This window comes from Catharus ustulatus, chromosome 2, assembly GCF_009819885.2.
Source record: "Catharus ustulatus isolate bCatUst1 chromosome 2, bCatUst1.pri.v2, whole genome shotgun sequence".
In the NCBI taxonomy this organism is placed as follows: domain Eukaryota; kingdom Metazoa; phylum Chordata; class Aves; order Passeriformes; family Turdidae; genus Catharus; species Catharus ustulatus.
Genome location: NC_046222.1, coordinates 17,668,467 through 17,693,993, shown reverse-complemented (window position 1 = coordinate 17,693,993; position 25,527 = coordinate 17,668,467). Strand labels below are relative to the sequence as shown.

Sequence of the window (25,527 nt, the reverse complement as noted above, 5' to 3'; positions counted from 1 at the left end):
CAAAAGTTGCTTTTCTTTTTTTTTTTTTTTTTTTCCTGTGACTGCCACAGTCATTATCAAGGGAAAGAATAAAGAAAATAAAAGGAGATACATGAAGAGTGAAAATTGTTACTCCTGGAGAAGGCTGCTCAGTATTGCCCAGGCAGGCTTTGACAACATCACTCTCTGAATATATCAAATGTTATCTTCCTTGAAATGATGACACAGAGACCACCTCCATGACTGGATCCTTCAGACACTGTTTCTCCTACCGTTCTGTATGATTTTGAGTACGTTGGAAAGGTCAAAACTTTGTGTAATCAATTCCATTAGGTCCTCGTCTTTTTCCACACCATTGATAAACTCTTCCAAAGTCAGTTCCCCTAAAGGAAAGTCAGATACTCTTTAGCAACTGAGAAACCCAGCAATCTCTCCAGCGAACAAAAGACCATTCATGCCAGATTGAATCCCTCATGAAAATTGCTGATAGGCAAATGCAGGTAGAATATTTGCTAATGTTTTCTCGCTCTGTGTCAGATCCTAGAACTGACTCACTTGTTTTTCTGTTAAAACAGGTCAAACGCAGCTTTCACTGGAGTATGAGACAATTATAAGTGCTCATAAATGTGTGTAAAGAGGCTCTAATGAAGCCTATATCAGGGCTGAATTTAGATGTACTGGCTAACGGGAATTTATCTTAGAGCTGGTTTTAAAAGAGATTAGGGTGTGATTTGCTAAGGATTAATGGGCATAGTCCCTCTGTTGACTACTAGGATTATTTAGAGCCATGATCAGATGTAGGGAAAAAAAAAAGTGGTTTGATAGATAAATCTATATAAGTGGTTTGATAGATACATTCTTCCAAGGAACTGAAATAGCCATTTAGAGTGTGATTTTTTGGGCTCCTGTCAAAATCAGCTAATAACTTGGAAGTTTCAAGACAACAGTAAAGCTCTTTTACTCTTTTATTGAAGACTAGGAATATTGTTTAATGTTCTTTCTCTTGTCCTGCTCTTTTCCCTGTCAGCAAACTCTAGTTCTAGGCATGTGTCTGTACATAGTACATAGAAATGTACACAGTTCTCTGTCTAGGGGTTATTACAGTGATACTGTTTTACCTTGAGAGGAGAAATAAATCTTGGTTTAATAAGAAAAGTGAGATTGTTTCCTCTGAGAACAGTTTAAAGTTTCTTGTTAAATTCACAACAATGAATGATTTCTCAGTAAAATAAGAAATGACAAGGGCCAGGCAAAGAGGAAAATAGCTGGATGAGTTAAGGCCCCAGGGTGCAGGGGAGCAGCAATTCAAGTCATGTGCATGTCTGGCGAATGCTTAGTGTACTGACTTTTGGCTGTTTTCAGGTTTAAGTACTCCCTGTAGGGGTTTTTTTTGTGTCTTGGTTTTTGTCCATGACAGCCTTGGAAACTTCATCTGACATGAAGAAGGCAAATGATCAGCATTTGAAAAATGTGAAAACCACTTTCTAGCCATAGTCAGTAAAGTTTGCTTTCAGTTTAGTCACATCTGTCCTTGCTACACTGGTGACAGTGAGGAAAGTCATTATTTGACAGAAGTCCTGGCTCTTAGGCTTCCATGAGCCTCTCCAGGAGCTGGCATGCAGAGCCCTTCTTTTTTCAATAACAGCCTATATAATCATTCTACAAGCAGAATCAGAACAAGCCATCTCTGTACACTTGCATGCATCATCCTGCTTCATCACTCACCTACTCACTGCCTCTGAACTCTCCTCCTATTCCAGGCACTCCTCCTAGTTCCCCTCTCCTTCCCTCTGTATAGCCTCTGACTCAGGTCTTTGTGTGGATGGGGTCCCTGGACTCATCCCATGGACATGCTGCACCATTTTCCTGCTCATTCAGGTCAGCTGGTCTGGGGTTCCCTCCTCTTGATGCCCAGCTGTCCATTTTGAGGTACCAACAGCAGGTGTGCAAACCACCCTGCAGTTACCTGATGGGGTCACACTGACAGGCCCAGGCTCACTGCTGCTGTGATGGGCTCAGATTTCTATCAGATAATGAAAATAAATTGCAAAACCAACAGATTTTTTTTTTTTTTTAAGAATTGTTCTTTACAACCCATGGGATTATTTACAGTATATTAATGTAAGGAAGGACTTTGCAATTTATTTTTCTATTTGTACTTTTCTTCAACAGACTACAGGGAGGTAGCATAGTTGAAGCTAAACTTGGTAAAACTTGGCTCATTCCTCAGGCTGAGCTAGTCCTGTTGCTTTCCAACAATTTAAAAACTAAGAAACTATGGGACCACTATGAAGATAATCCTGAATATGCCATGTTCTGGATTTTCCTTGCTAAAATGTATGACACAAATAATGGTCTAGCACAGACACAATTATTACTTGCCAGTAAATGTATGGTCAAAGCAGTGAATAATCATAGAATTTGGGTTAGATTTTGACTGTGTTATTTGGACTGCTTTCATAATTTGTCTTCACCCAAAGTATGGGCCAGGGAGGTGGGTCAAAAAATCCTCTGCTAATATATCCTCTACATGCATCACAAGACCACTATTACTTTTATATACTCTGATTATATATTGCAATCAACTTTTAAAGCTCAATACACTAAATAAGACCATAAAATGTACCCCCCCACCTTTGCCAAACTGCCCAAAATTCCTGTCTGTGACCTGACTTTGCTCTTTTTTGCTTTCCTAATGTTCCTAATTTATTGATGATGGCAGCAATTTCTGTAGAACATAGTTCCAGTGGAAGGAGTATTTTCATAGTTAGAAGTATGAGGGGGAACATTAATCTGTGACAAATTTTCAATTAGAAACAACTCTAAAACAGTTAAATAAAATTGTAGCTTCCAAATGTAGGACCATTTGGCTTAACCTAGTATCTTGAGGAAAAAACAGGAGCATGTATCTTAGCATGTGTTGACAGCCAGCCTTCAAGGAACATCCAATATGCTCACCAGTGTTTTAGAACATGCTAGAGCATGTGCAACCGTGCATCTTAGTTTTTTTAAAGGATTTAAAATAGATGATACCAACACAAATATATTACTCCCCAACTGCCAATCACGCTTTCATTTTGCTGTGCAACCTGAGAACTGGCATTTTGGATGAATGGTGCAGGACCTCTGTTTTAGCCCTTGCTGCACATAATTCCTTTGTCAGTTGACTTACACTTCACTGTAGAGCTGAAGTAAAATAATGGCAAAGAAGAACAGATTCAGGCTTTCAGTTATCTAAACCAGTCATCCTTCAGCTGCATGTTGCATCCCATCTTGCAGAGGAGTCTCTGCCAATGCCAACAAAAGCTGGATTCTTACCGTCATTGTTCACATCTATCTTCTGAAATATCACGTTTGTGAACTCTTCAGCACTCATGCTGGTGTAGCCATTAATAGCCTGGATAGCCTGAGGGCAGAAACACAGGAAGTTCTTGCAGGGTTTTCCCCATCAAGTTGTGAAAACAATATACTCACAGAAGCAGTACTTGGAGTGCAACTCTTTAGTTCACAAACCCTTTCAAAAATCACTAAATAAATAGCTATTTCAAGGAAATCTTCAGTAATGAGGACTGGAAATTTAATTAACATAACACAGCCTGGAGATTGCATGCTAATTTGCATATCTCTGAAGGTCTGAAGAACCCTGTGGCACCTCTGCTCTGTAATACACTTTAGATTCCACATCAGCATTTTTATCTGGCCCTAGAGAGTTCCGTGCCCTTTGGTCTGTGTGATTTAAATGCAGTATTGTATTTCCCAGCTGAAAGCACACGCAGAGAAAGCCTAAGTAATTTTTCTATTAAGACATGTTTAATTTAGTAATCACAAATAAAGTCAGACCTGCAGTCCTGGAAGTTGTCATAGTTTACTTATCTTCCAGAGAAGTTAAAAAAACTGGAAGAGTCCCCCACTTTTTAGTTTTTTTGGTGGGTTTTTTTGGTTTGTTTTGGGTTTTTTGTGGGTTTTTTTTTTTTTTGGTGGTAAAAGGACTAAATATTTGGAGTAAAGGTTTAAATGTATTTTTTTGCAAAATTGTGTCCCATTGACTAGGAAAATATGTGCATATATAGACACACTATATAAGTTGGGCACACTATATAATTTTTTTTTCTGCACTTGAATATCTTGAGGTGAACTGTGTTGTGTAAGGTAAGTCACTGTACGTGCCACTTGTTTCTTTTGGTGTCTCTTTCCTAATATATTAGACCTCATATTTTAAAACAATGTAAGTTAAACCTATTCAGCTGATATGGAATTCTTGACCAAATAAAATCATAAAAATACCCCCTCCAAATGCCCCAAATTCCTGTCTGTTTAAAAAAGCAGCAATAATTTTGCAAAAATAGTTACATAAGCTTGTTTCTATTACTAATTTGTACTTTAGATACTTTTGGTGTTTTATACGTCTAACCTTCAGTCTTCAGTAGAAAGTTGTATCCCTTCTACTGTTAAATTTATGCAGTGCCAAGAGTAAAGCAGTGGTTCCTGAAGCATTTGAGCCACTGACTACCACAGAAACCACTTAAATAGTAAAATCCTGGGCATTGAAAGGGTGCATGGTTATCTGGAAGAAGTTTTGATGGTTGGTAGTGATATGCTGGTCCGTAGTTTGCATAGCTGTAGAGACAGATTTCACTTTAATAGCACTTCTGTGTTTCTAAATTAATGTCTCAGATAAGACGCATCTCTTTGGACAAGCTCTTGGTTACTGATGCTTATTATAAGCTGGGCACCCCTTAATGGCTGCAAGCCTGTTTGTTCTTTTTTTCTTTTAGGGCCCACTATTTTTAATCTAGTCTAAGTCAATGACTTAGGCAGGTTGAAGTTAAAGTTCTTAAATACCAAATGAGATGAAAACACACAGAGGCTTAAACTGGTTTTAAAATCAGGTAAGTTAAAAAAGAAATTATTCTTTACAGTGAAAAGATTTTAATTTTAATTCTCACTTTGGATAAAGCCCCAGAAAAAACACTGTTGACTCATTGGCTCTGGGTGAAAATGGACAATATTTGTGAAATAAAGATTTCATTAGTCTCAAAGGAGAAATCTGGAAGATTCAGCCTTTCCTTCTACCTTTAGAAAGCTGCTCTTTAGGTGATCAGCTTTATTTGTTTGACCCAGTAGCTCCATCTGGCTCCAGTTCCTTTCAGTTTTGGCAGCAGCTATTTAAAGTCTCTAACAGCGGCTGGCTTGGCACCAGCAGTAATGCAGAATCCAGGAAAAGTATTTTCCTTGTTTGTTATGACATTAAAACTCTATTTAGGTTTGATGCACCCTGCAGCAAAGCTTTGATCTGTAGCGAGTCCTGTGCATTTAGGAAGCAGTATTGAGTCATATGTATTTGTAAGCAGCCCTAACATACCTTTTGGATGAAAGCAGCTAATGAAGAGCACAATATTACTTCATTAGAGCAAGGGGAAAATGGTGAAGATAATTTTAAAGAAAACATTGCACTTCTTAGGTTTTATGGGTTTGAAGTGGGCCCATTTTCTGCAAAATTTTGAAAATATTTTTATCCAAATATCACTGTGTTATTTAATAGTAAAATTATATTTCCATTATATAGTTTTAAAATGTGAGTAATGGCATTTGTAGTAAACAAATCTAAAAGCCTTTCAAAAAATTGAAATATTGTAATATTTTGATGCCATCTATATTTTTCTTACTGCAAGATCAGTTTGAGAAACCAGTTTTCTACAATAGACTGGCACATATACTTGTAACCATCTGTTTTATTCATTATGCTGCTACAGTTCTACCCTGCCTTATAGTACAGTTTATCACAGTAATGTCTCTACTGTTTCTACAGCATTTCACATTCAGTAAAGTATTTTATCTGTAGAAGTATGGTTTAAAGTAAAATACTACTTAGATGTGTTCAATAAGGAAGAAACTAATGTCAGGAGTGTCACTACTATCCACTGTTAATTCTGGTTTTACAACCATAAGACATGAGATAAAGTACTGACAATGCATTTACAGCACATGATGAACCACTGTTTCAGGGGCAATGCACTATATCAGATGCTCTTGCTGTTGGTCATAACTTGCTTACCCTGAATATGCTTAATAGTTCTTTTTTGTCAATGCATCCGTTTCCATCAGCATCGTATAGCTTGAAATACCATTTCAATTTTTGGTCAATTTTCCCTCGTATAACCAAATTTATTGCAGCTATGAACTCCAAGAAGTCTATAAATCCGTCCTAAGAGAGAGAGAGAGGGAGAGAAAAAAACACAACTATTTAACAACATTGGTTTTCTGTTCTTTCAGGCAATTGCACAGAAATAGGTCATCAAATTCCCTACAATACACATTGATTTATGAAACACCTTAACACAGAAATCTTCAGTGGTGTTAGAAAAGGATAAATGGCTGCACTCAACTGGAAGAGCTATAGGAAGAGCTATTAGGAAGGACAGTTTTGTTCACCCCTGAAATCCAGGGGTTGTGGAGGTGAGGGGCAAATCTGTTCTGGTCAATTGTTATTGACAGTTTTTAAGAGGAAAAGAAACAGTTTTGTGGCAGACTGCCACGTGAAAAAGAGGAGTTTGGGGTATCTGGTTTGGTGCTAATGAGATAGATACAGTGGAGTTGTTTACATCTACATTGCAGAACTATGTATGATTTCCATTGCCACAGAGCTGTTCCAGGTGTTATTCATCTGAGAGATCACGTAATAAGTGTTTTTAAATTGTAACCAATACTCTGGCGTGAGCCCTAAGTACTGTGGTTTATCCAAATAAAAATCAAGTCTCTCCAATGAACATTTTGCATGGGATATAAAACCTTTAAGGCATAAACCAGTCTATAAATATTAAAGATTGGGGATATTCATAGGGAGAGAGCATTTCAAATTGATTTAGTTCATTATTTTCCAAGCTACTGATAGAAGTCTGTCAAGGACAGGCCTCCAAAGTCAGGTTTTTCTGTTTCTGTAAAAATGTGGTTGGGATGGAAGAAACAGTTGCTGAATTTCGGAGCATGCTTGCTCCAACTGTTTCTCATGTGCATACAAAAAGAATTAACAGCTGGTAAATTTAGTCTTGTGATCAGAATCCAATTGGTCAGAATCCAATTGCTCAGAAAACCTTGGAAAGACTTAGCAGTTTCAGATGGCCTTTGACTGAAAAGAGAAGGTTGGATGAATATCCAGTAGGTTTAGCATGTTACTTAGTGATTATTGTCTTATATTAACAGACATCTTGACAATTGAGGTTTACAATCAGCAGGCATTAATCAGTCCTCAATATTCTACTACAGGAAAGGAAGACCTGTAAGGATGTGACTCATTGCCAAAATCAGAATCCTAAAATAATTTGGTTTAGAAAAGACCCCTAAGAACATCAGATCCAACAGTTAACCCAGAAGTGCCACGCCTAACATGCCTTATGAAGACCTCCAGGTACTATCAGTATATTTTTGTTTCAAGGGGCCAAACACGTGAGCATGCAAAAAATGACGACAAACAGGAATTTATAAGGGCTAAAATATACTGAAATTGAGAGCTCTGCTGACCAGCCTTCCATTGCAAATGCCTGAAACCATCCCCACACATCTACCTGCCTAGATTCAATCACAATAGATTGTGGAAGTGAATGTGGGCTCTCAAAGACTGGATATATTTTTTTTAAATAGGAGTCCATTTTTTTTCTCTTTCCTTCTTTTCTTTTTTTCATTCTCCTTTTAGATTCCTCACAATTGTGTCCTCATGACGCTGATCTGGGTCAGAGCTCCTGGGAGCCCCTTGTAGTGCTTGTTTTGATTTCTGTGCAAGGCTGATCAGCAGAGTGGCACCTAAGAGATAAATCCAGAGTATTCAAACACACTGGATTCAGCCCTCATGCAGAAATGGTGTGTGCATAAGTTGTGCAGACTGACCATTGCTTCACAGACCCTCTGCAGGTTCTCTGGTGGTTGCTTGTTTTACTCTAATTGCAATCACAAGCAAATGCAGCAATGACCATTCAACACTGTTGAAGATTAAATTCAATTTGACAGTAACTACATATAATTTTCAAACAAAATTAGGCTCAGTATTAAAAGCAGATGCTTAACCAAAAATGACATATCACACATTACAAACAATCTTCTTTTTGGCACACTGGCTTAAATTTCCATTTTACAAATATTATTTCAAGAAGGATCTCATAATGTATTTGTCAAAATGTATTTTGCTGATTGCATTTCCATCATCTGATTTGATATATCTATTAAGAATGTGGTTAAATGCATTTCATATGGTTGCTTTTTTACTGCATTTCATACTGCTTATTACAACTGCAGTTTAATTTTAAGGTTGCTGGATACCCATGACCAGATTAATTTTCTTCTTTCTCTCTTACATTTCACTTAGGATTTTGGGAAATATTATTTTGTTTGCTTTCTTTCTGCATCTTGGTGTCACTATTGTTGCTCTGACAAAGCATTGTAAGTTTGGACAATGTAGTAGCCAGTCTAATAGTTTTGAGTATGTAATTCTGATCTCCTGGATTATATGGTGTGTCCCAAAGAGGAAGGGCCTGAAGGCCGGGGTCAGAAAACTCCCACCTCTGAAAAACATCTGGGAGAAATTTGAAGTTGTCAGGAAATCCCTTGCCACTTTCTGCAGTCATGCAAAAACTACTGGTGACATGGTAGCCAGCAGCCAGTTTCTGTTTCTCAGGAATAGAAATACTGAGAAGGTAGACATGCTTGTCTACTTCATAGGGAACCAGAAGCATTTAATAAAAGCATTAATGAAAAATTTAATGTTTTCCTTCCAGCACCAAAAAACATACATTGTAGGTAAAAAAGGAAACATTTATGGTATGCTGAAGGCTACATGTGATCTTATTGCACATATACAGAACTTTCTGAGATACTGCACTTTTTACAGTAGCATCTCAAAATACTACATTAAACAGTGAAAACCATCATAACAGTAACCTATGAAGATCGTCCTGTGGTTCTGTGAGTACAACAAATAATGCAATAAATGTGTTGTGATGATATTAAAAGAATACTGCTGTGGTGATTTACCCATCTACTGCTCTATAATCATTCTCAATACAAGTATCTAGGCAGGTCCTTATGTGTCTCTAGGCTCTGTAAAACACCTCTCTGCAGCATGCACAGCAATGTATCTGTTGCCTGTTAGGAAGTCTAATTCACAGCAAAGGGCTACTGTAAGAATAATAAAATAAATTTTTAAATAATGCCCAACAACATAATAAGCACACTTGAGTACTAGTGGTGGAAGATAAAAGTTATTTACTTTTGGTGCTTAACTCTGTGATTGTCAAATATTTGTAATATTTTTATTAAATGGAATTAATCCTAGTGAAACCTGCTTATTCATCAGCTTAGGATACAAGACAAATTTGGGTGTATGAAGGTTTCTTTTCCATGTCTGTATGGTGCTGGCTCTGCCTTCCTTGTCTGCAGCACATTGCCATGGGCACCTGTAGGGATGGTGAAGTCCTGCACTCTCCCCTGCCCAAATGAACATGGAGTCAGTTCACACACAGGGTACCCTTCTCGGTATGGTATAAAACAGAGGGGCAGAACTCTCCTAGTGTGGTTCTGAGGAGTGGGCTGGAGACATACCAAATAAATGGATTCAGAACTTCTTTTACATGCCCTAAAATCTTCTAAATTTCTATACATAGTAGGCTTAATAAAAATGTAGACCTTTTCTTGTTCTTTTAACAGCTTGACTGGATGAACTAGAAGTTTAGGGACACTTAAGGGTCATACATGTGTTTGTGCCCTTTGTTACTGCCCTTTTGTAACTTGTTTTGCTTTCGCTGATGAGTAATTTTTTAAGCCACTTGCAACAGATTGATTCACACAACAAAGACAAAAGGAGGCTCCAAAAATGGAAGGAGAGCTTGCTGATGGTATGAAATTGGTCCTCAGGGCACTACAATGTGTGACTGCCTAGGGCCCAGACTCCATTTCAGTTTTTCATTAGCTGCTGGATCTCCTGAGGAAAAGGGAATTAAATTTTGTCCTTTTGTGAAGGGTTTTTGCTTCAGGCTGTCAGTCTGTGTACCTTTACTGGAGGCTGCTCACCATTATTTGATGAGGACAGAGATGTGTGTCCCCTGGGACAAAGCTGGGCAGTGAGGGACTGCTACATTATACAACAGCCATTAATACCCCAGCCCTGGAGCTGTAGGAGGGCATTACCCTTTGGCTCCTAGAATAGCACTGCTAATCTTCACAGATCCTTAAAAAACTCTTAGGACTTCAAACTACAGAGATTAAAAATAATTGACTTGTCAGCTATGAATAACAGCTGATCTGAAACAGCATGGTTATCTAAGGTTGTGCCAGAGTGATGTGAACTTGGTGTTTTGGCTGCCTAGCTCTTCCCTGAGAGTGATTTCCTGGCAGTGACAGGGATCCCCTACAGGGATAGTCAGCCATCTCACACCACAAGCTGTGGCCAGGCATGGGAAAGGGATAATTCCTGTCCCTGAAAACCCTATGGTGAATGAACTCATCATCTTACTTGGACCACTGTGTACTCTGCCAAGAGTCTTAACCCAATAAGCAGTACCTTGTTTCCAAAATTTACTCCTGAAAAATCTCTAAACTCAATCTGACAGCAGGAGAATAGCTCAAATTGTTTACTAGGATTAATAACTGTGCAAACATAGATGGTCCAGGTATTTCAAACCAGGGGCTTAGGTCATTTATCCACCTTCTTTCCCAACTGCCTGTCTTTCAGAATAGTCCTTAAACCTCTTAAGGTGGAGGGAGGAGGCATGGGTGAAACAGCTCAAAATAACTGTGAAATTTTTAACTAATCCTATGAGCTTCTTTCTTTCTCTCTGGGTCCAATTTCAAATACAGCACAGCTTTCTCTGCCCTCAGAAACCTAAAGGAGGATTCATGTCACTCCATTTCTTCTTCCCCCATTTCATGGAATCAGAGAATGATAGAATCATGTAGGTTGGAAAAGGTCTCAAAGATCATTGAGTCCAGCCATACTTGGTTTGTTTTTGTGTCCGAGTATTTTCATCTGTTCTTCAAAGGCTGCATATGCAATTACTGAAGAAATAAAGAGCTCCTTGTAACTGATACTTTGATACTTCCCTAGGATCTTATATTGGAGCTTGGGCTTGGCCAATCTCACAAGTTTCATAAGTAAACTGAGCTGGCATTTGTCATGGGGCGGGGGAGACCTCAGCAAGCAATGATTATTCAATAAGGATGAAGAACAGAGCAGGGAATTAGGTGCTGCAGATCGTTAAGTGGTTTTGTAATCCTTGCATTCTCACTGTTACGTAAAGAGATGAGGCTGTATTGACCAAACTGTTACGCAAAGTTTTGCTTTGCCCCGGTGAAGAGGACCTGCAAGGCTTGGGGACTTAGAAATTATCAGGACATTTGTGTTGGAGGAGTTGGGAATGCAGAGCCAGCAATGTGTCCTGGCTTTCAGACTTGTAGGCTACCCTGGTAAAACCAGGCGAAATCCAAAATGTTAAGATGACAAGCAATTTTATTTCTTTAAAATTAACTACTACCCCCCAACTTCCTGCCATCATTGACAGTTTTCTTTCAAGATTACTGGAGAAGACAGGAAAGTCACCAGGCTGGGGTCTCTGCCCAGGAAGGCTGTACTGAAAAGACCTAGCCCTCTGCCATCCTCTCCTGGATACTGGGGTTTAGCTTTCTGCACTCCTAATTTTGAGTCTTTACCTGTACTTATAGGAACATCTTTCCCAACTTAAAGCACTAGGCAAGAGGAAAAATACTAGAAAATACAGCCATGACAGCACATTTTCCATCAAATTCCTTGCTGATAATGCTAGCAGATTTTTCTTGTTTGACAAATTCAAAAGTGTAGCAGGACAAACCACCAGGAGAAGTTGTCTTGGTTTGAAAGAAAGATGTATGCCAAGGAAGGCAGGAAAAAATATGACCCCCATCCCTCCATATTATAACTTTGAAATTAAGGGGCTTTCAGGCACAGATATTGGAAAAGGAATAACAGTTTTTTACTAGTATATATAACAAGGCAAACAAACAACAACAATGGCAGCAACAACAGACAGAGCCAGAATCCCAAACCCAGCCTTCTCTGGGCCGCGGGCACTTTCCCCTGGGTGCAGTTCCGGGCACAGCCAGCAGGGGTGCTGGTGGCTCCCGGCCGGGCAGGGCAGTGCGGTGATTCCTCCACGCCTGCAGGGGGTGATGTGGCGTGAGCTCAGTCGCATCTTCCTCACGCAGTCTAAAGCTTTTAGATCATAACTCAAAACTCATAGTGTTGAATCCTACAGTCAAGAATTCAACTGTACTTGCGTTAAGCAAGTGATGATTTTAATGATAATGTAGGCTTTTAGTTGGTAATGACCAATTATTTCAGTATAGGTTTGTACTGTCACAGCAGTGTTGCCTTCAGACCCCCTGTGACTTCAGCTCCAGAATCCCAGAGGTCGGCCTTGAATCTCCCCAGGTACCTTCTACCAAAGGCTCCAGGAGAGTCCATGGTTCCCAGCTGCAGAATAAAGCACATTCTTCACCTCTGGTCCCGTCCTGACTGGGCCAAGGGCCACTGCATGAGCGATCTCCTGCTTGATCTGGGCAAAGGCTTGCGGCTGCTCGGCACCCCAGTGGAAATTGTTCTTCTTATGGGTGACCAGGTAGAGAGGGCTCACAATCTGACTGTACTTGGGAATGTGCATTCTCCAAAAGCCTATGGCACCTAGGAAAGCTTGTGTTTCCTTTTTGTTGGTTGGTGGAGACATTGCGGTGATCTTATTGATGACCTCAGTGGGGATCTGGCGCCGTCCATCTTGCCACTTTACTCCCAGGAACTGGTTCTCTTGGGCAGGTCCTTTGACTTGCTCTTTTTAATGGCAAAGCTGGCTCTCAGCAGAATCTGGATGATTTTCTCTCCTTTCTCAAATACCTCTATTGCCGTGTTCCCCCACACAATGATGTCATCGATGTATTGAAGGTGTTCTGGAGCTTCACCCTTTTCCAGTGCAGCCTGGATCAGTCCATGGCAAATGGTGGGGCTGTGTTTCCACCCCTGGGGCAGACGATTCCAGGTGTACTGCATGCCCCTCCAGGTGAAGGCAAACTGAGACCTGCACTCTGCTGCCAGGGGAATGGAGAAAAATGCGTTGGCAATGTCAATGGTGGCATACCACCTTGCTGCCTTGGACTCCAGCTCGTACTGGAGCTCCAGCATGTCCGGCACAGCAGCGCTCAGCGGTGGAGTCACTTCGTTCAACGCACGATAGTCCACAGTCAATCTCCATTCTCCATCAGACTTGAGCACGGGCCAGATGGGGCTGTTGAAGGGTGAGTGGGTTTTGCTGACCACCCCTTGGCTCTGCAGCTCACAGATTATCTTGTGGATGGGGATCACAGCATCTTGATTAGTGCAGTACTGCCAGTGGTGAACTGTTGAGGTGGCAATTGGCACTTGTTGCTCTTTCACCTTCAGGAGTCTCACTGCAGATGGGTTTTCTGACAGTCCAGGCAAGGTGTTCAACTGCTTAATGCCCTCTACTGCTACAGTAGCTATTCTAAAAGCCCACCTGAATCCCTTTGGGTCTTTGAAATAGCCACTCCTGAGAAATTCTATGCCTAGAATACATGGAGCCTCTGGGCCAGTCACACTTGGATGTTTCTGCCACCCCTCCCCTGTCAGGCTCACCTCAGCTTCCAGCAAAGACAATTCCTGTGATCCCCCCATCACTCCAACAATGGAAACATGCTCTTCCCCCACATGTTCTGATGGTATTAGAGTGCATTGTGAACCAGTATCAACTAATACCCTGTATTCTTGTGGCTCTGATGTGCTAGGCCGTCGGATCCACACCATCCAATAGACTCTGTTATCCCGTGCCTCTCCCTGGCTAGAGGCAGGGCCCCTCTAGCCCTGGTTATTATTCCTTTCCCGGGCATACATAGTAGAGGTTCCTTCAAGTGGGTCTGACAGATCATCCTCCTTTCTGTAATGCCCAGCACCTTGGTCATGGGAGGTTGAGGCTACCTTCACTTTAGTGTAGCTCCCTCGGTTAGCATTTCCCTCCCTGAGTTGACGCACCTGTGCTGCCAGGACAGAAGTGGAGTTCCCATCCCATTTTCCCATGTCTTCCCCAGGGTCACACAAAAAGAACCACAGATCAGCTCGTGGGGTGTACCCTCTCTCCCTAGCTGGGGGGCGTTTGGCTCTAACTTTGGGGTCTGTGACTTGCACTGGTGCCACACAATTGGTGCCATTAATCGTTGCAATGAAGGTGGTGTATTGAGATGGTCCCAGGTTTGCCAAATTCCGCAGCATCTGCCCTCTGCACCTGACCTTTTCGGGGTCATTACCATGCTGTCCGTCCCTTCCATGTATCCTCCACCTTGGCCATGTCTTTTCTCTCTTTTAGGTACCAGTTGTTGGTGTCTCTTACCAACAGATGGGACAAAATTCCATGAGAGGAAGAAATGAAAGGAAAAATCCTAACCCCCAACAAAAGTACATTGAAGACATACATATTTTCTAGTGGCAAAGATGTTCTTTTTGGCAGATTTGGGTATTTTTATATAATGTTCTGTGAATCTTAAGTGTTATATGAAAGACAGCTCCTAAAAGTTACATGCATATACTATCATTGCCTAAACTGCTTGTATTATTATAGTAGACTCTTACTTGTATTATTATAGTAGACTGTTACTATAATAACTGGTTTATTCTTAATTAATATATAAATAAATAGAAAAAATAGTTATACCTTAAAAGAAGTCTTAAAATTTCTTTAAATAAAAGAAGCACCTTCCTGAACTGTTTAATGTTAAAATTACTTTCCCCTTCATCATAATTTAAGAAGTAAGACTTAAAAATAATTATGATTAATTGTCCAAGGTTAATCTCCATTGCCTATTCACATAATGTGACAAAATTACAGTGTTACCTGATAATGGTATATGCTCCAAATGCTTCTTAAGCTCAGTGAAAGCTGCAGAATACATGCTGATTTGTTTGCACTTAAATGAACTTTTCAAAGAAACCCTAACCTAATCCAGACCAGCTACGTATCAAGGCTGTGTGATGCAAGGAAAATTCAACTGTAACCCTTATCTACTTGAATACTTTAAAATTTAGATTTTAAAGAGAAACATTTATTGGAAATTCAGATTACCCTTTTGAAAATACAAAAACCCAACAAACCACCATCAACAACAACAAAAAAACTCCAACAAAAAACCCAAAAAAATAAAAACCCAAAGAAGGCCACTGAATTTTGCAATGCTGTAATAGAGATATGAGACAAGCATTTCTTTAATGTCCCATGTGAAGAATTGCCTTTCCATGCTTGATTGTGCTGTGTCACTACTGGGGAATTACCTCTGGTCTAAAACTTTTAGATCTTAACTCAAAACATTAAATCCTGCAGTCAGGAAGTCAACTTTACTTGGATTAAGCAAGTGATGATTTTAATGATAATGTAGGCTTTTATCTGGTAATGACACATTATTATAGCATAAGTTTGTACTGTCACAGCAGTGTGTCCTGTGACAAATCACTAGAAAACAAAATTAAGTTTATGAAATTGCACCAACAACTGTGTAAAGTACTTATATTACAGAATATTTTTTTTGAGCCAATATATAAAATTGAATGTAAACATTTGGGAGACAGTTTAGAAGGAGAAAAAAGGCATTCTTTAGTATAGTCTGTAAATAAATAGAGTAGTATTTGCAAACAGGTGAACTATTCATAGAATTTTTTATCAGGGCACTGCACCTTTCAAAGGCACTTAAGCATACTGAGAGAAATTAGGTAACTGTACTGCCTTGAACACAGCAAAGCATAATTTAACCTCATTTATAGTAATCAGGCTAGTTACTTTACGTTTGAGATAATTTTATGCAACATTACTCCAAATTAAGGAGAAGCAAATGACTTGGCTTTGTTGTTTTTGTTGCTTTTGCTGGATTGTGTCTGAAACTAGTGGGAACAGGAATTTTATGTCACCTTCAGAAAGTCCAAATATATCAGGAATTAAGAACTGTAGATTTTTGTTACTTCTGACAGAAGAATTCTTTCTGTCTAAGACCTATCTAGAGCCTTATTTTTTGTCTAGCCCTTGGTTTAGCTGATTAATTTTTTTTACATACGGGCTTTTATTGCTGAGTACAATGTGATAGCAATCACTATCATAAAACGAAAATAAGTTTTCTAGGCTTTTCTTGTTGTGGAAACATTTATGAGGGCGACAAAGCCTTCAAAATCAGAAAAAGCAGGAGTTAGACTTTTCTGGACGGAGTGGAAGTGCTGGACCAATACAAGAACCGTGGGAAAGGAATAATGTAAAACATCCTGCCTTGATGCAATATCAGTTTATATGGTTCTTAGCCCCATAGTGTAATGCAGATGTTGCTGCTGCAACCTTGCTTCCCTGGCTAGGCTGGTTGATTAGAGTCGGCTAAGAAAGTGTCCAAGGAGTCATTTCAAGCTGAAGACATCCCTGAAGTCATGTGTTTTGCTGAATTTATTTTTGCTCAATTATTCAGAGACTTATGACATAAAAGGGGAAAATAGTTCAGAAAAGTTTGGGAAAGTATTTCTCGGATTATCATCCTTACTTTCTATTAACTATGGCACCCAATTTTATTGTGTCAGCTTTGCAAACATGTATGGATGTAGCAAAGGGGCTAAGTGACTCCTTAGGCAGCCTGACAATTCCTATCACAGCTGCTATTCCCAGTTCTGACGATACAGCAGAGCAAGACAGTCTGGGAAAGGAAGCCCGACTGAAAATTATATTTTTCAGTTAGCAAAGTTATCCTGAGCCATTATCCCACAAGTGGAAATGCTTAAGGTTTAGGCTCCAGGTAGTTTTTGAGCCATTGCTCTCTAGCACCTATATTTTTTTCATCCTTTAAGAGCTCTTCTTACTTTCTGTGGTCATGTGAGAGGCAGCTAACACATCATGCTAGGTAACAACTGCTCAACTGGGCCTGCAGTCTTTAAATAAATAGTATCTTCACTAGAATGTCTAGACTAAATGCTTCATAGAGATGAAAATAACATTCCTTTCTCTCACAATTCTTAAAGTGGAAAAAGTGGAAGGAAAAAGCAACTGAAGTCAAATGAGGAATAAATTACAATAAGCAGTAAAAGACTTCTGAAAAACAGGTCATCTTTGTGTGAACATTTGTATGATTTTCATGGCATAGGAGGTGCCACCACTGGTTTAATAGAGAATTTCATGGCCAAATGACTCTCATTTCCTTCTACTAAAATACCAAAGATGGTGTACTTGGCTAACCACGTTAATGTCTGTATAACCAAAAGAAGATAACATCTATTTGTATCCAGAACACCAAATCAGATGCTGAAAAGTCAACATGAAAATTTGAATTACAAAGACACAGCAGGACAGTGGGGAAGGAGCTAGGACGAGAAGAAAAGGAAAGGTGGTCTGCGTCCCAACACTTCTTAGCTTTGTTCAAAGTACAAGGAGTGTAGGGAAACAGTTATTCTTCAGGGGAAAAAAAAAGGGAAGAAGGAAAAAAAGAAAAAGATTTAACTTGAGATTTAGTTTACATTGCTATGTAGTCATCCCTACACACAACAAAGTTCTATTGAAGTAACATATTTTTTGCATTTCTTATTATCTGTTCTACATCAAACATCCTTTTAAACTTTCTTTATATTTTAAATTGATTAATTTTAAAATCTTTTTTTATCATTCTAATCTGCATAATGATGGCAGATGAACTCTATCAGAGAACTACTTTACATTTTAAATGAAAAACACAAAGTGTAAAAATGATTAAAGATTGACATCAGCTCGTGGCTCCTTATCTAAAGATTTCTAAAACTGCTGTGGAGTGTCCATTTTTGTGACTCTACGAACTTTATCTCTGCATAAGAAGTAGCAGAAAATAGTGTTCTCTGACATGGACTGTCCAATGCTTTATAAATTTTAACAGAAAGTCCTTCAACTTGCATAATTTTCCTTCAGTGCTACATACCTATTAATCTTCTTTATTCTTCACAGTAATCTTACCTTTTAAAATCCAATTTTCTTACAAAGCAACAGACACTTATTCCTGTAGCTGGTTTCAATTAATGCCAAAAGAAGCAGTAAGAGAACTTCAACAGCAGCATCCCATTTTCAGTCCATTGCTTCAAGTGTTAAATGGCTGTGCAAATTTTGTCCTTCAGAGGTCAATCAATCAATCAATCACAGTGTTCAATTTTTATTTTTAGTGGCAAAACCTATCTGCACACTAACAGGAAATGAATGAGAGTGCTCTGAGTTTCTGATTTAAAGAAGGAAGATATTTCAGAATAAATATTAAATAGCAGCAGGGCTGACTGTAGAATATTTCCTTATCTCTGCCTAAGAGCAAGTAACACTTCAAATATATTATGGATATGCTATATCCAATCCAATTATGGATTAGTTTTCTAGATATGTTTTCTCCTTTAACATCGGTGAAACTTTATTTTGATGGATATAATAGCACTGAAATATGATACATATTCTCACTGAAAACCAAATATGCATCAGTATAATTGGCAACAACTGAGATATTATAGGTGAACATAACTGTTTCTTCTCTAAAATTCATCATTAGGATGCATGAAGTAAGACTACCAGTTGTGTGTGAGATGCAGGGGAAGGAAAAAAGTAGGAAGAATTAAATGTTTTTGTATGTGCTTGCAGATTTATCCTTTTTGTATTACAAATAGCTTAAAGACGAAGAAGACAGATAATTTTTCCCTAAGAAGGGACTCTTCAAATCTAAGAAAAGGAATCCTTTAAAAAATTAATTTGGTTGCACTTGTATTTTAATAAACACATTATTTTTGAAAGTTTTCTTTGGAAAGCTGTGGCAAAAGATAAACCTGCCACTTATTATCCTGCCAAAGTCGTTATATAAATAATGCTTACAAGTATTAATGGATGAGTCATCAGCAACATGTTTGCTTGAAATGCTACCTTCTGCACTGCTTGTGATAATCTCAAGGGAAATGAACTTTGCAAATACAGTTCTGAATGTTCAGCATCTTTATTTTTCAATGCTGTTAAGAATGAAGAGCAGCTTTCAAACTTCACTAGCATATTTATTTGTTTGCTTGTTTGTATGTTTAATTATTCACAAAGCATCCCACAAAGGGCAAGGAAGGGCTGAAAAACCTTCACATGATAGTCCCTGTTTTTAAGAAACTTAAAAAAATTAAAAAGACATCTGTGTTCTTGGTGCATAGAGTAATTTAGTTGTGAAACCACTGGTGGTCTGCACAGGAAACATGCTAGAGAGGGTTAGTGCTTATTTAATGTGTTCCTGAGAAGAAAGGTTTTGGGAAAACTTGGAAATGGCCTTTGTGCATTGAACAGGTGCACCCATATCTCACAGGTGCACCCTTATCTCACAGGTGTACCTGTGCCTCACAGATATACCTGTACCTCACTAACGTACCTGCACACACATTAGCACATGAGATAACTGAGCCCAAGAAGCTGAACAGCCACAGCACCATTCCTCTTTGGCGTGGAATGATCTGCTTGTTGCTGGGACCAGAGCAGACCTCAATCTCCACATGGCATTAAATTGCTCTGTGAAGATGTCCCCTTTCCCTGTCATTTTTCCACTGGCAATTTCCATGAGTGGGGAGCTGAACTACTTTTAAATCTTCAACCTAGAGAAAGGCAGGGTATGATAAGATTTGGCTTGCAACTGAATTCCTGTTGGTATTTGTATGGATGACTTGAGTGAAGTAAGTTTTGACTGGGCTTTCAATCTATCACAAATTGTCAAAAAAAAAAATCTTACCGTGCTGCTATTATTCCTTTTAGACTATTTTTAGTTTACTGGAAATTTGGTGTTTTTACTGGAAATCCTAAGAGGGAGAAGAGTGTCTATAATAGGCTTCAGCTGGAAGCAGCAAATCTGACAAGAAGGTGAAATTCTCAACTGTAATTACATCCCACAGTCCCACTGGCAGCCTGTGAGGTTAATATTCCACACCTTACAATCTAGAGGTTCTAAACTGGGCACACATGAAACAGAGGAGAAAATCTAGGCACCTTTTAAGAGTCTTTGTTCTATATTATACACCTCCAAAAATGGATGTCCTCAGATTAACTCGAGGCATTAGGCTGCTATAATTGCAATTATAGATTAATCACAGGACTAACTCTTTAGCAGAGCTTTCTGAGCAGATTCCTATTTTGAGAAAACGGAAGCCTACATGTGGTAAAGATATTTTATGCTGAGAAGATTGTATTAAATGACTCTAGTTTTCCGTAACAAGTTTCTCTAGATTTAGATCAATTGTAAACTAGTCCCTAAACTATATGATTTTTATAAGCTTCAGCAACAGAAGTCCTAACAATTTTAAACTGCAAAAGTCCATTATTAAACCATGGTTAGAGCAGGAAAGAAATTGGGTTATATATCTCTAAAAGGTCAGCTGGGGGAAGCATGGGAGAAGGTTCAAGTTTGCCAATCATCTAATTATAACAGCACTTTTATATGAAGGGTAATTTTAAGAAAAAGGAAATAATTTCTATCAAGAAGTTTTGTATAATCCATCAGTCACTGGGATAGTGACCCCTAGATTAGAAAGCAAAAACCAGAAAAGAATGAGGTAGAAAAGGAAATAAAATTTTGATCTTCATACCTCAGAAGCTGTTAAAATGCCGAAATAACTAAATGCAAGCAAAAACGTCCAAATTATTTCTGAATTTGTGCATTATGCACTTACATCCACTAAATTCTGGGGCTTGGAGATGAAAGATTCTCATCTGGTTAGTACAGCACAGTGTCTAGATGTTCTACATAATGTCACAAGCCCCTTATTTGTACAATAATAGCTGCCATTTCAGAGCCCACAGTGTGATACCCCCAGTCCACCATTCATTGACCACTATTCACACATCTGTACCTAAAATTTTCAGGATCAAATCCTGCATTTTTGCCCAAAATCCCAGGGCAGAGAAAAAAATCTGTAGAAAGGTTATAGGACAACAAAAAGTGAGTATCTGGAGTGAAGAGATCCTCTTATTTTACCTCAACAACATACACCCTTCCTTTCTTCCCACCCTAAGAAGCTGGCTGTTGCCACCTTATTCTCAGTTTAATCCCGTAAAAAACATCACAGCCGTGTACTTGAAAAGCATTTGATTGATGCTTCTTGTTTCTAAAAGTATTCCTTAAACATAGTGGCCATTCATCTTGGTAATAAATTTTTAAAAAAATTACATTCATGAAAACAGAGTGCTTTTAACAATGCTAGAAAAAGAAAAGGAATACAATCATTATACTGAATAGAGATTAAAATACAGCAAATCTGTAAAGCTTTGTAAAAAGTTGCCATGGGCACAGGATATAAATCCTGCATCTTGCATCTTAAATTGCTCCTTTCCATTTTTTTCTGAATAAAAATATCTGTTGGTCTCAGATATGCCAGTTTTACTTTCATTTGCCTGGCATCCTTCCCTAGCAAGGTTGAGCCTCTCAATATTTAACATACTTTTACAAATGCTCACAGGCTATTGATCAGCATAGATTTCTGAGCTTTGCTGCACTCTAGCTTGATTCCCAGCTGCTCTATCGTTTAATACCTATTTCTCTACTTTGTTTTCTGGGGGGATTATCTCCTAATTTTTCTTTTAGCTTGGAAATTGATTTACAGGTTGGGATGTCCTTGATGTACCCACAATTCAACATCACATTACATGGAAGCAAAATTTTTTAGTAAAACTAGTTATGGAACACCTTAAAAAAAAGGATATCTGTAGGGTCAGGTAGAAATGCTACACTAGGACATCATCTGGACACACATGACCTTCTCTGGTGAAGGGATTGCATTCCAACCCACCCAGTTTGTGTAACCAAACAGGCCAGCCCTCACTGGTATCTGTGTCCCCAAGAATTACAAAATACAGACAAGGGAGAAGACAGAAGGGGGAAATGCTTTCTCTTGAGCTGACTATACAGCCATACCTCACAGCCCCCCAGGATGTGCTCCTGAAAGTTGTGATGCAATAGGATGGGTGATGAGCCAGTTTTCCTGTGAGACTGAATTCCTGGTCATTACCCTGGTCATTGATCTTAGCTCATCTGAGGAAGGTGAGGATGAAGACAGAAGTTCAGAAAGATGCAGTAAGAAAAGAGGGACTTCAGTCACACAGATGAGGCAGTGGCAGCGATCCTGAAAGCCGTGCTGAAAAGGCAGTGACAGTCCTGGTGCAGATCTTCGTGCCTCTCTGTTTTTGACACCATCCATACCTCCCATCTACATTTAAAATGTGTCTTAAGGTCACCCAAGCATCTGTCCTCTATTTCTCATAAAAGCAGTTGTTTTAGTATCTGGCAGCTTAACTCTTAAGTGATGACAGCCTGCAGAGCACAGTGACACAACTCTGTAACACTGGATGGAGTACCAACAATTAGCAGATTATTCCTGTTTGGTTTTAAGTGTCTTTGGCCACTGCCACAGCAAAGGGTGACCAAATGCTCTTTCTCTAACCTGCTTTGATTCCACTTAAAGATAGAAGGCAGTGCTCAAGACAGACCTAGAAAAGGGTGCCACATGGATGTACCAGATGACTGTGTCTTCAGCCTTGTCTGTACTACTAAGGAAAATATGTCTTGTCTGTCTGGGAGCCAGCTGCATTACAGAGAGCTGATTGCAATCATAAGCAGTTATTGCAGTAGAAAGGAGGATAAATTAGAAGTACAGCCTGGAGAAACTGCTTGACCTCTTCACTCAGTGGTATTTGGTCTTGTGACTTGTACACTGAGTGCGAACTCCTCATCTGAGTTGCATTTCTTTCTGCCACACATTTCTCTGAGAAAATCCATTTAAATCCATTTATATCTTCATTATCAGTTAAGTGCAGACTTATATATTTGTATATTTCTCCTTTGTCTAACATAAGAACTTATTAACTTTGAGCACACCAATGTTTTCATGTGCTTATATACAAGCATAGGATAAGCAATGAATAGAAGAATAACCAGTGAACTGAAAATTACATCTCTTTTTAAGAATTGCTTCCTGACATTTTTTTAAGTGTCACCAGACTTTTAACAAAAGTCCTAATCCAAACCCTCAAAGCACAGTCTCACTTTTTCACCTCTAGTGCACCTTAATGGCAAACCTGTCCACAAGAGCAGTTTTGGGAGGATAGCACAAAAAGAAGCCTGCAGGCTACAACTCAACAAACAAAGAAATAGTATGAGATTAAAAAAAAAAAAAAAGAAGAAAAGAAGGTTTACCTGGTTCAGATCAAAGATATCAAAGACTCGTTTAATGTATAGGTCTCCCTCTGGATCCAGCCCTTGAAGATCCAAAAGCTTCTTGAATTCATGCAGACTAAGCAGCCCGGATGGACATTCTCTCATAAATTTTCTGTAATAATGGTGCATGTGTGCAGGAGCATCTGGTTTGGATTCTTGGGAGCCCATGCTGTTGCACAGTAAGCCTCCCTTTCTGTCTATTCACATTTCTGTCTCCCAGGTTCAAAGTCTTGCTCATGACCACAACTCAGCTTAATACAGCTTTTAAATGGCAACGTTAAACATCTTACAGAGAAAGCTTCTATTTTTATGTAGTGCCTATCTCTACTCATGAGATTACCTTTAATGCCCAGATCTAAAATAGAGGGGATTTCAAATTGTGGCTAAAGTAAAGCAAAGAGCACCATGGTCAATTTATAGTTCATCACTCTTCCATTGACTACAAACATATCTGTTACTAAAAAAATAAAGAGGATATTCTAAAAGTGATTTATTTTGAATTATATGCAAACCATTAGAAACACACAAGACTCTAATTCTAGAATAGCTGTAAGGAATAGCTGTAATTTTTGCTGCAAATAACGATGCAAAAGTTGGGAATGCAAACAACAATGCCTGCAATTACATACTTTTTTTGCTGTCAGTGGATTAAGCCCTGCTAAAAATTGAGCCTCTGGACTCCTCCTTGATGTACTTATCATAAATATGCTGTGTGGCATCTGTGTGGCAAATCACATCCTATTTCTTCCCTCTCAGCATGGGCTTCCAGATGTAACACACAGTTTTGGTCACTGGCTGTGTCACAGAATTTGAGTGAAAGAAGAATCTTTTACGATAACTTCCTAAACAGGAATCAGCGTAGTCTGGTAAGTAAAATAAAAACAGGTTTGTTCTTGGTCAGCGCTGTAGTCCTGCTTTTTATTTTGCAGCCTTCAGGAGCTGAATTCCTTTTTCCTCCATAAGCTCAGGGAAGGGGTTAGGTATCAGTAATGCTTCTGTACTGATTAACTTTTATACAAGGAGATGAGCGGCTCAGGAGCATTACTATAGGACAAAGAACTGAGGAACTATAAATACCAGTGTAAACATATAGAATGTTAGTCATGCAGAAACAAGACACTGCCACTCATCCTTTTCATTTTGTAATTGCAAGTGGAGTTAAAGAGCACAGCCCTGTGAGGTGTGCCCATGAAAAATGGCAACCATCCTCCAGCCTGACTTCAGCCAGAGAGCAATCAATATTATAGGATCAGGTCAGTTTTTGAGAGGGGCTCCCATACTCCTGTGGTCTGTGCTTCAGCTCCCTCCACAAGCACATCTACAAGTTTATTATCATATACTTCAAAATACGGCTTTTGAGTAAGAAAGCTTGAACACTTCTCAGGTGCCCATGAACCTCTGAAGATCAAACAGGAAGATATAGACATTGCCATCAGTTTAGCCACAGACTCTGGTCACTGGATTTCTTTCTAGCCACAGGGAACTTGGGACTTGCTCACATATACTCATCCCTCTCCTCTCCCTCCTCTTTTCTCCCCCTCAACAAACCATATATTCCTTCTGCTTGTTGGTCCAAATGGTAAGTGTTTGGGAAGTGTGCCCACAATGATTGAGGCACATGAGATTGCTGCACTGCCTTAAAGAAGGGCCTTAGAAGTCTGACTTCTTGTTATATTTTGTGCATTCTGGCAAAAGACTTACAAGAGAATATCAAGCGAAAGTTGGAATGCTTTTAAAATATCTGTTTTCAGAATCCCTTTAGCTTAATAAAAATAACTGAAACACCTGTAAAGACAGCAAAAATACCTGGGTAAAAAAATGATCTGATTAATAGTTCAGTCTCACATATCCCTCACCCCTAGTGGGGGACTAAAATGGTATAATCTGGTTGATATAACACCTGACATAAAAAGAAAGGTGAGTTTTATGGGGCACAAAAAGACTAAAATTTATAACCCTCTGCGTAGCCTGACATCATTTACTGAGCTGCAGACAAAGCATGTGCTGAGATAGTAGAAATTCTATAGAACTCACCTGTTCCAGAAGCCAAAGGCATTGGAGCATTTGTATTTCTAAATAAAAATAGAAAAACTGATAACAACATGGAGCCAAACTGAATAAGTTAATATAGCAAAGACATTCCAAAGAGTGCTGGAACAATGGGTGTAGAGACTAGTTTGTATGTAGAAAACACAGTGAAACAATTCCTAATGAGCAATCTGTACCAAATGAAGCTGATTGTAAAAGGTGAAGATAAAATATAGTATCTATTGAGATGCCAAGAAG

The 25,527-nt window shown here is 39.0% G+C and overlaps 1 protein-coding gene across 1 annotated transcript in view; it reads right to left on the bottom strand.

The window, feature by feature from the left end:
• Window positions 1-231: 231 nt before the first annotated feature.
• Window positions 232-25,527, bottom strand: part of GUCA1C (guanylate cyclase activator 1C) — a 33,784-nt gene continuing 8,488 nt past the window's right edge. Inside the window, exons 2-4 of the mRNA XM_033052609.1 lie at window positions 6,035-6,184; window positions 3,298-3,385; window positions 232-362 (exon numbers count right to left, since the gene is read on the bottom strand). Coding sequence (XP_032908500.1) covers window positions 232-362; window positions 3,298-3,385; window positions 6,035-6,184 — 369 coding nt within the window. The remainder of the gene's footprint in view (window positions 363-3,297; window positions 3,386-6,034; window positions 6,185-25,527) is intronic.